General features: G+C 43.6%; 1 protein-coding gene across 1 annotated transcript in view; it reads left to right on the forward strand.

Annotated features, from left to right (window-relative positions):
* Positions 1-11,436, forward strand: part of ece2a (endothelin converting enzyme 2a) — a 156,531-nt gene extending 145,095 nt beyond the window's left edge. Inside the window, exon 4 of the mRNA XM_084139906.1 lies at positions 10,603-11,436. Coding sequence (XP_083996032.1) covers positions 10,603-10,890 — 288 coding nt within the window. The 3' untranslated portion in view covers positions 10,891-11,436. The remainder of the gene's footprint in view (positions 1-10,602) is intronic.
* The last annotated feature ends 374 nt before the right edge of the window (positions 11,437-11,810 follow it).

An 11,810-nucleotide genomic window follows, 5' to 3' on the forward strand; every position in this document is an offset into this window, starting at 1 on the left:
AGGAGGAGAGGGAGAGGAAGAGATGAAGTGGAAGAGATGGACAGGGAGAGAGGAAGAGAGGGAGTGGAAGAGAGGGAGTAGAAGAGAGGAAGAGATGGAGTGGAAGAAAGGAAGAGGGAGAGGAAGAGAGGGAGAGGAAGAGGGAGTGGAAGAGAGGGAGAGGAAGAGAGGGAGTGGAAGAGAGGGAGAGGGAGAGGGAGAGAGGGAGTGGAAGAGAGGAAGTGGAAGAGAGGGAGAGGAAAAGAGGGAGAGGGAGGGAAAGGGAGAGAGGGACAGGGAGAGAGGAAGAGAGGGAGAGGAAGAGAGGGAGTGGAAGAGAGTGAGAGGGAGAGGGAGAGAGGGAGAGGAAGAGAGGGAGTGGAAGAGAGGAGCGAGGAAGAGAGGGAGAGGAAGAGAGGGAGTGGAAGAGAGGGAGGGAGAGGAAGAGAGGGAGAGATGGAGAGATGGAGGGAAAGGGAGAGAGGGACAGGGAGAGAGGAAGAGAGGGAGAGGAAGAGAGGGAGTGGAAGAGAGGGAGAGGAAGAGAGGGAGAGGAAGAGAGGGAGAGGAAGAGAGGGAGTGGAAGAGAGGGAGGGGGAGAGGGAGAGAAAGAGAGGGAGTGGAAGAGAGGGAGAGGGAGTGGAAGAGAGGAAGCGAGGAAGAGAGGGAGAGGGAGAGGAAGAGAGGGAGTGGAAGAGAGGGAGGGGAGAGGGAGAGGAAGAGAGGGAGAGGAAGAGAGGAAGAGATGGAGAGGGAGAGGAAGAGAGGGAGTGGAAGAGAGAGAGGGAGAGGAAGAGAGGGAGAGGGAGTGGAAGAGAGGGAGAGGAAGAGAGGGAGTGGAAGAGAGGAAGTGGAAGAGAGGGAGAGGGAGAGGAAGAGAGGGAGTGGAAGAGAGGGAGAGGGAGAGGAAGAGAGGGAGAGGGAGAGAGGGAGTGGAAGAGAGGGAGAGGAAGAGAGGGAGAGAGGGAGTGGAAGAGAGGGAGAGAGGGAGTGGAAGAGAGGAAGAGGGGGAGAGGAAGAGAGGGAGAGAGGGAGTGGAAGAAAGGAAGAGAGGGAGAGGGAGAGGGAGAGAGGGAGTGGAAGAGAGGAAGAGAGGGAGAGAGGGAGAGGAAGAGAGGGAGTGGAAGGGTTTCAAAAGAGCTATAGAGCAAAATAGAGAGAATAGAGAAAACTATGACCGAAATAAAATCTTACAGCCTCTTAGTGTGTGTGTTAGCGTGTGTGTATGTGTGTGTGTGCAATCGTGTGTGCACGCACGAGCTTGTGTGCGTGCGTGCGTGCATTCGTCTGTCTGTGTGTGTGTGTAAGCCGGCCCCCTGAAGCAGACAGTGTGCTGTGGTCCGTCCAGGCCTGTTGTCCAGAGATAGCGCTGGGCTGTTGTGTTGCTACCCACTTATCAGCCCTGTACTCACACAGAGGGGAGGGAGAAACCTGCACACACACACACACACTCCTCTGTCTTCTGCTCGTTAAGTCCTGTCCCAAACACTGCAGCTCCACCATTAGTCTAGAACAGACATACTGATATGTGGGTTCATCTCAAGTATCGGTTTGACAATATCACAACATTATTTTTGTGCTAGTTGACTAGCTTGTTGTCCATCTTCTTTTTAAATAAGGAGAAAATTGGTTTTCAGCACTTTTATTTCCATGACTGATCAAAACTTGTTTTCTCATGGCTCTCTCTTGTCTCTCTGCAGCAGACATATGGTGAGCAATCGTGAGAATCACAATATATATAGAATCATGAGAATCACAATTCATATAGAATCATGAGAATCACAATACATTGAGAATCACAATACATATAGAATCATGAGAATCACAATACATATAGAATCGTGAGAATCACAATACATATAGAATCATGAGAATCACAATACATATAGAATAATGAGTATCACAATACATATAGAATAATGAGAATCACAATATATATAAAATCATAATCACAATACATATAGAATCATGAGAATCACAATACAAATAGAATAGTGAGAAATGGAATACATATCGTATCGGCACCTTGGTATGGTGATATGGAATGGTGATGTCTCTGGCAGTTCCCAGCCCTAATCCCAATACTGTAACAGAGAATGTGGCTTCCTCCCATTGTCTCCTTCCTTTCATATGATAACAGTGGAGAGACTAAAGCAAGATCAATTCCTGGTGGATCACCTGCCATGAATCATCCATCTATCATCTATGTACTGAGCTGCCCTTCTTTGCCAGGTCTTCCTTGTGAAAGAGGTCTTCTGACCTGACGTGTGTGTGGTGTGTGTGTGTGTGTGTGTGTGTGTGTGTGTGTGTGTGTGTGTGTGTGTGTGTGTGTGTGTGTTTGCGTGCGTGTTTGTGTGATACTATGTCAGTATTCTTGGATAAGGGCACACAGTACTTCGTCCTCATATAACCAGAGTTTGTTAGAAGCATCTTGACTATCCTGAGGCCATCGCTGAGCAGAGGGAAGCATCTTGACCATCCTGAGGCCATCGCTGAGCAGAGGGAGCACAGAATGACGGATGAGAGGAGTGGAGAGGTGAATGGTAAGAGCAAATCCTTTGAGGACACTTACCTGGAAAGGAGAGAGAGACAGAAGAAGCAAGGGCGTGTCATATTTACGTCACTGACCTTCAGAAGCCTGCAGTCTGTACCGAGAAGTAGAGAGTATATGGGGACAAGCTATGATAGAGGGTTATTATAGCGAGATGATTATATTGTAGGTTCACACAGTGAGTGTGTTCCCTTCACACAAACCCTCTCCTGCTCTTTCTATGAAACTAATACAAAGCTGTTGAGAACTGCAGAACTCTGGATTAAATGGTAATATACTGTTTCAATTAAGAAAGTAATGCTGTTCTGTAACTTTGGCTCAAAGCACATTTGGCAGAGAGATAGTTTAAAATGGCATGGCAAAAAAACGACAAAAGTTAAACAAAACTAATGGAACGGGAACTGCAGAGTAGAGGGAGGAAATGGACTGTACTCAGAATGTCCATGTTTTAAAGGGGGGACTGAATTAAACTGTCCCATTACTCTGACAGCTAGACCTGCAGGCTTCCTCTAAACCACTGGGGGGGAGGGATCAAATGAGTTGTTTCCTGATTAACACTTTGCTCCAGTTTGTTGCCCATAGGCACAGATCTAGGATCAGCTTATTATCCTCATCCTAAACTTTTACCATTAGGGATGGAGAAGCAATATTGATCTTTGGATCAGCTTATAAGGGCAACTTCATCCTATACTGACTAGAATAGTTTTGGTATGGATGGCTAATTCCAATGGCTTGCTTTAATCTGTATCCTAAATGGCACTCTAGTCCCTATATTTCACTATGGTCCCTGGTCCAAAAAAAGTGTGCTACATAGGGAATAGAGTGCTATTTGGGATGTAGGCTTTGTTAATGGTTCAGAAGTACTGTGATATAACCACTCACTACTCCCAGCAGAACACCATGACAAACCATGACATCACACGCACACACTCACACACACACACACACACACACACACTCCCTGGCAAGCTTGATGGATACTTGGTCTTTTAAGTGGAGTGAGTCACACACACACATACTACGTTGATATGAAGTGCTGTCCTAGATACAGCTGCTTGCAACAGGTGCCTCATCATAATCATACACAGGATGTTGTGATGGAGAGGAAGTTGTGTGGGTGTGGATGGGTGGGTGGGTGGGTGGTTTGGTTTCATTGTAACCCTAAACCTAACCCATAAGCCTAAAAAAGCATTTTCCCTTGTGGGGACCGGCGAAATGTCCCCACTTGTCTGTGTGTGTAGAGGGGAGTATAGTTTTTGTGTGTGTATATCAATGCATGATTTTAAGAGGAAGAGATTTCATGCAAATATCATATTATGGTTCCATGGAGGCGGAGGCCACTGGTGTGTGTGTTAGTGTCAGTGTTATTCACACACACACAGCAGTGGCCTCCATGGAACCGTAATATGAGATAAGCATCTCTTCCTCTTAAAATCATGCATTGATATCAGGAAGTCACCCAGGATGGCGCAAAAGGTTGCCATCTTACGAGCACCGACCCAACTTTGCTACTTAGTGACACTTTTTTTGTGTTTGGGTCATTCCATGTTATTTCAGCAAGCCATGTCACCCACCATCTCAGATTGTTCTGAAATCATTTCTGTAGTTAGAAACACATAAGATTAACATTCCTGAAATGTTGTTGAAATATAATTTGATCTCTGAGGATTTAAGCTTATTGATTGCACCCCAATTGGCCATTTTAATTTATAGGATTCATATAATCTTCAATAAATATAGTACCTTACATCCGATTGGGCCAAAATTCTTCCTAACAATGAGTTAGACGAGGAATCCAATAAAATTATAAGTAACCACCCACAGACCCCCCACACTCCAACAACCAGTATCAGTTCTCTATGTCTGTAGTATAGAGCTGCGGCTTGGAGTATTGCTTCTTCATCCTTTGTAATGTATTCCCTGTGATTCTGGTGATGTTTCTTTCCCCATGTTCAGAGAAATTAGACGTTGAAGTCACTTGCATTCTATACCATACATTTGTGTGACAGTACCAAGTTTTTCCCACCAGATGCCGCTGTTCCTGCTACTGCCACCACACCCTTTTATCAATTTTTTCTGGTCTCTTGTGTTTATTAAATGGAGCACAACATTTTCTTTGCAAATTTGGGTAGAAAACCAATAGCAGAAAAAAACATCACCAGGTACACAGGGAATACATTACAAAGGTTGAAGCTTAATTTCTCAGAGATTAAATTATATTTTAACAAAATTATGTTTCAGGCTACAGAAACGATTTCAGAACAATCTGACGGTAGGTGATGAAATCCTCTTTCTTGTGCATTTGAGGTGGAAGGACTTGTTTATCTAAACTTTTTTTTTGTACAGAACGTTCATGCTATTATCATGGTACTGCTACTCCTTGTACAGTATATAGCTTCATTCCTGTGTTTTATTTCTTATATGTGTTTTATGTTTCTTATTTAACTCTGCATCGTTGAGAAAGAGCTTGTAAGGAAGCGTTTCACTGGAAGGTCTACTACCTACACGTGTTGTGTTCGGCAAATAAAACTAGATGTGATTTGATTTTGAGAAATTTGTGTTTCACTGTTCATTTGAAATGAGTAACTCTTCCTTGTATTTCAAAGCAACAAGCGGGTAAAAGCAGCTGGTGCAGTCTCTCCGCTCTAGGAGCAGGAGCAAGTTTTCACTAGATCACAAAAGTGTTGTTCCTGTCTATGATCTCACAATGAGCCACAACAGTAGGACACCACTTGAGCTGAATTCCTGCAAATACTCTTTGTTGTCTCCGCCCATCTCTCTCATCCATTCCCATGTTATTATTATTTAGAACATTTAAATCCCTTTGGTGTGTGTGTGTGTGTGTGTGTGTGTGTGTGTGTGTGTGTGTGTGTGTGTGTGTGTGTGTGTGTGGTGGAGGGGAGACACTTCCCTTTGCATGCAGTCTTAGCAGTTGGCAATGAGGCAATTAACCCAAAACAATCTAATTAACAGAGAGGAGGAATTACTGCACACTAAGCCCCAATAACCCACCACACACACACACACATACAAACGCACATCATCAAACTTACGTCACCGCATTCGTTACTCATCACTGCATTCAACGCTATGTTTTAGATGAGTTACTTTTGCACTAATCACAATTGTGCCATTGGTGCCAATGGCAGTTAACTGTGACGTGTGCCTCTATATGTGTTATGGTGACATAAGCATGCTAAGTGCTGAGCCCCTGGGTCATACAAGCCCTGTAAATGGGACACATTCATCTCAGTGATATGAATAATGTGTAAGGACACAGTGATGCATTCACAGTAATGGTTCATCTCAATATTCTAATAAAAAGCATGAGCTGGCGCTCACCCAGAGAACATTATTTAGTGTATAGGTGCTGACTAACAGCGAATAAACTGTAAGCTATAAAAATAAAGAGAGTTGCACACTCCATATGTATAACCTCCCAGTCATTTATTGGGTAAAAAACACCAACGTTTCGGCATCATCTCAATAGTCTAAAATGGCTTCCTCTTCTTATCCTCTTTCGTTTCGGCATCATCTCAATAGTCTAAAATGGCTTCCTCTTCTTATCTTCTTTCATTCACCTGCTCTCATTTGAAAACACCAGGGATTGAAGCTATATGCAGGGAGTACCAGTACCATAACACCAGGGATTGAAGCTATACACAGGGAGTACCAGTACCATAACACCAGGGATTGAAGCTATACACAGGGAGTACCAGTACCATAACACCAGGGATTGAAGCTATACACAGGGAGTAACCCCAGGGATTTGGGGGGATCAATAGGGAAGGAGTCTTGCTTTCACCTGCCCAACTCTTCCACGTCGGTGAGAACGGAAGGAAAGGAGATAAGTAGAGGAAGCCACTTTAGACTATTGAGATGCACCCCTTAACCTTAGACTATTGAGATGAAACCTTTAACTTTAGACTATTGAGATACACTCTTTAACTTTAGACTATTGAGATGCAAACTTTAACTTTAGACTATTGAGATGCAACCTTTAACTTTAGACTATTGAGATACACCCTTTAACTTTAGACTATTGAGATGCAACCTTTAACTTTAGACTATTGAGATGCACCCTTTCATTTCAGACTATTGAGATGCACCCTTTAATTTTAGACTATTGAGATGCAGCCTTTAACTTTAGACTATTGAGATGCACCCTTTAATTTTAGACTATTGAGATGCAACCTTTAACTTTAGACTCATGACCGTCTCCTGTTTGTCATCAAATGCACGAAATGACTCCCTGGGGTTGTTAAGCAATGAACTCACAGCCATGTTCACTGCCAAGAATATGATACCCAAGAGTGTTTCCAACTGTCAGTATCTAACTATGCATGGACATACGTTTCATCCCTTTTGTTTTCAGACCACCGTGATAAAACATTAAAGGAATATTTGAAGGAAACATTTATATATATATTTGTTTTTAATTGAGTGCATTTTTTCACCAGTTTTACAAATCCCTTTTTACCTCCGACACAAGAACTAGAGGAAGGCAAAACACCTTTCTATCTTCCTCCCTTCCTTCTGCTATTTATCTTCCTGTTATCTTCCCCTCTTTTCTCCCGTTCTCTTTTATCCCACTGCTCTCTCTGTCTGTCTCTCTCTCTCTCTCTTTCCTCTCTCTCTCTCTCTCTGTCTCTCTCTTTCCTCTCTCTGTCTGTCTCTCTCTCTCTCTCTCTCTGTCTGTCTCTCTCTCTCTCTCTCTCTCTCTCTCTCTTTTCTCTCTCTCTCTCTCTCTCTCTCTCTCTCTCTCTCTCCCTCTGTCTCTCTCTGTCTCTCTCTCTGTCTGTCTCTCTCTCTTTCCTATGTCTCTCTCTGTCACAGTAGTTTGTTAATAATTAATGTGTATCCTGCTAGCTGGTGGATATGGATCATGTGAGAGGGTGAGATACTCCTCCTCCCCTCTCCTCTCTTCTCTTCTCCTCTTCTCTTCTCCTCTTCTCATCTCTTCTCCTCTTCTCCTCTCTTCTCCTCTTCTCATCTCTTCTCTTCTCATCTCTTCTCCTCTCCTCTTTTCTCCTCTTCTCATCTCTTCTCCTCTTCTCTCCTCTCTTCTCCTCTTCTCATCTCTTCTCCTCTCCTCTTTTCTCCTCTTCTCATCTATTCTCCTCTTCTCTCCTCTCTTCTCCTCTTCTCATCTCTTCTCCTTATCTCTTCTCCTCTTCTCTCCTCTATTCTCCTCTTCTCTTCTACTCATTTCTCCTCTCCCAGTGCCCCTCTCTCTCATGCCCTCTCTCTGCACAGACGTACCTATCGTTCACTACACCATCTTGCAAGACATTGCATTACGTTGGATTAAATTACTTTATTTCATGTGAGCTCCATAGAGGATCTTCAAGGACCTGGCACTAAACTGCACTGCCATACCATAATGTACACTACGCCGTGTTGCATGGCAATACATTGCAATAGGTTATGTTTTATCATCACACGTGAGCACAGTTGGGGCTTGTGTTATCCCTAGAGCCCTGTCACTGAACTGCTTCACCATCCCATACTGGACATGACACTACAATGTATTTCTTTCTACGGTAAGTTGCATCCTCACACGTGAGCACAGTGGAGGCTGATGAATAGGGCAACACAGAATCTGCGAGGACTGTAAATGTATTGATCTGCACATATTAAATTATCTTCTGAAGTTTGGTTAACCTTCTCTCGTTGGGGTACTACTAAGCTATATGGAATAGTTTAAAGAAGGTCATACCAAGGATCATTTCGCGATTTGATTTTCAATTTTAAGACCCCTTGAAGTATCCCAATAAAGATATACACATTTTATTTGATAAACAATTATTTTTGGCCTTATTGCTTTTAGCCCATACAAACGCATTGATTAACAGATTCACTACATGGAACAACAGATAGTCCCCCCAAAAAAAATCTAAAGGAAGTTTGTTCTGAAGTGACTGTCCTATATCTGAGAGATATAAGAAAGATCAGGATCATCTTTTTTTTTTTTTTTTTTTTACATGTATGAACCCCTCATTTTTGTCACTAAACAGTCTCCAGATATACTTCCATATCTTTTTTCAACTGGTACCGGGGGACCTTCAGACGAGTCTTGTGAGGCCTGTGGGCGTCCTAAAGCAAAACAACCAACATGTACATACGTGTTTGTGAGAGTCTCTCACCACACAGCAGGGGTCATATTAGTGTGTTGTCCAAACTGTTCAGACACTACAGATAGAAGTTGGCAGATCGGCTGTACCGACTTCAGACGAGTCCCAAGACGCTTGTGGGGGTCGTAGAGAAAAACGGAGAACACCACCGTGTTCGTGAGAGTCTCATCTTTCCATAGAGGCTAAACTGTTCGGACGCTACAGACGATTTTGTCAGAAGACCGATTTTCAGGATCTCATGGTCTGACAAACACCGCTCTGTCACCTTTCCCCGCAGATGCGGAAGTGTTACATATGTGGATGCGGTGGATTGAGAAGCATCCAATGCAAACAGACATCTCTATCTTAAACTGACAGCTTTTTTTATTATTATTATTATGCTAATTAATTTTCGTCGGGGGCGGACATCGACCTTAGGGCGTTGCACTGTCACCACAGTATACATGATCACTGCAGATTAACCATACTCTAACTCGCACAGCAGCCTTCCACGCTTAGAAAGAAGGGTTGTTTTGAGTAATCCAGAAACCTGTTACTCAAGCTTAAAGCTGGAATCCTTGATGGTGAACTGCCACGCACGCTTTAAGGGCCCTTTGTCCTAGAGCGTGTTGTTTTTACCATCATGTACTGTAGTGGAGCTTCAGTATAGCTGGAGCATTGCAGTGTAATGTAACACAAGGGTTGATGATGATGATGATGTGATCAATAATAATGGCGATCAGGATTATGATGATGATGAAAGGTGATGATGATGATGATGATGATGACTGAAGGGATTATGATGATGATGACTGAAGGGATTATGATGATGATGACTGAAGGGATTATGATGATGATGACTGAAGGGATTATGATGATGATAAAAGGTGATGATGATGATGACTGAAGGGATTATAATGATGATGACAAGAGATTATGATGATGATGACTGAAGGGATTATGATGATGATGACTGAAGGGATTATGATGATGATGAAAGGTGATGATGACTGAAGGGATTATAATGATGATGACTGAAGGGATTATGATGATGATGAAAGGTGATGATGATGATGACAGAAGGGATTATGATGATGACTGAAGGGATTATGATGATGATGACTGAAGGGATTATAATGATGATAGTGATGATAACAATAGCGATAATGATGAGGACGCTCTCATCACCTCCGTAATGACATGAGGGAGAGGGCTAATCTCTCATCACCTCCGTAATGACCTGAGAGAGAGGGCTAATCTCTCATCACCTCCGTAATGACCTGAGAGAGAGGGCTAATCTCTCATCACCTCCGTAACGACCTGAGAGAGAGGGCTAATCTCTCATCACCGCCGTAATGACCTGAGAGAGAGGGGTAATCTCTCATCACCTCCGTAATGACCTGAGAGAGAGGGGTAATCTCATCACCGCCGTAATGACCTGAGAGAGAGGGGTAATCTCTCATCACCGCCGTAATGACCTGAGAGAGAGGGGTAATCTCATCACCGCCGTAATGACCTGAGAGAGAGGGGTAATCTCTCATCACCGCCATAATGACCTGAGAGAGAAGGGTATGCTCTCATCACCCCTCTCTCTCAGGTCATTACGGCGGTGATGAGAGCGTACCCCTCTCTCTCTCTGGTCTAGTCTGTCTATAGATCAGTCCTGCTCCACCCTAACTGCCACTGCCCACTCTTTTAGCGATAGTACCCACAGAGGAAAGATTCATGATATAATTAAAATAAGCTTGTCTAACACTCGCTTTCCCCCCCCCCATCCTCTCTCCCCTCTCTTCCCTCTCACGCTCTCGCTCCCCTCTCTCTCTCTCTTTCTCTCTCTCTTCTCTCCCATCTCTCCCCCCTCTTTCTCTCTCTTTCACACTCTCTGCCCTCTCTCTCCCCGCGTCTCGCTCTTTCTCACTCTCTCTCCCCTCTCTCGCTCTCTCCCCCCTCTCTCTCCAGATCAGTCGTGTTTTAAAACCGGGAGGTCGTTTCCTGTCTGTAACCTTCGCCCAGCCTCACTTCAGGAAGCGGCTCTACGCTCGCCATGACTACGGCTGGTCTGTATGTACCCGTAGCTACGGAGACGGCTTCCAATACTTCCTGTATGTGCTGACCAAAGGGAAGGAGCTTAGTCCAGAGGATGCCACTCTGGAGAGAAGGCTATTGGAGGAGGCCCAAGACCCACCCAATGAGGTCAGGACCCAGGAAGCAGACACTGAGGCCTTCCTGGATTGTATTGACCTATAGGAGACGGGATCTTAATGGACTCTACAACAGACCACAAGTGACTTAACTCTCACTGTTTGCCATTATGCCTTCAAATACTTTTTTTATCCACTGTGGCTTTTGAACCTGTCCTTATATTGTGATTACATTTTATGATTCTGTAATGTATGTAGGTTTTTTCAAGTGAAAACATCTTTCATTAAAACGACATAAAGGCCAGTCATTTCTGTATCATTGGTGTTCCATCAAATCGTCATTATATTGTTAACCTAATCATCCATCATTGGAAGTTTTGTGAGACCCCACACTACAAGCTTCTCTGGACAGTCTGTATAAAACTCCATTAACATGACACTAGCATCCTCCTGGTATTTGTGAAAGAAAAATCAGATCAAATGAAGCTATTGGTTTCTGCTGCAGCTTAAATATACAGCACAGAGCCATGCAGAGAGGCAGGGAGCTACGGCTCCATTGATAAAGTAGAAATCATTTATTTTTAATTCTCTGCTGAAATGTAATTACTGTCTATTTTTAAGACTTAAAAAAAAAGGTTTCTGATGTCTCAGCAGACAGGCTCCTCTTTCTTTCTGCTGAGTGTGCTGGAGAGATTTGCAAAGATTTGGTATCACACAACTATTGTTGTGTAGCTAGCGTCTACCTTAATGCATTAGCACCATTTTGTGCCTCAACAGTCAATACTGCCTGATAGTGTGAGTGTTCAAAACACTCCGTGGACCTCGTTGTGAAAGAAACAATTGAACTCATTAAGAACCTCTCAGTGCCAATACACAAAGTGTACACACACACACACACACACAGGGCTCTATTTTAACAAACTGAAGGCAGAGGTAAATCTAAGCGTAGGCGGTAGCTCTATAGGTTCAGGGGTGTCTCCGAAATATTTTAGCTATTTTCACTATTATAATTATCGGCGCACTTGG

This window comes from Coregonus lavaretus (assembly GCF_964263955.1).
Source record: "Coregonus lavaretus genome assembly, chromosome: 23".
Classification (NCBI taxonomy): domain Eukaryota; kingdom Metazoa; phylum Chordata; class Actinopteri; order Salmoniformes; family Salmonidae; genus Coregonus; species Coregonus lavaretus.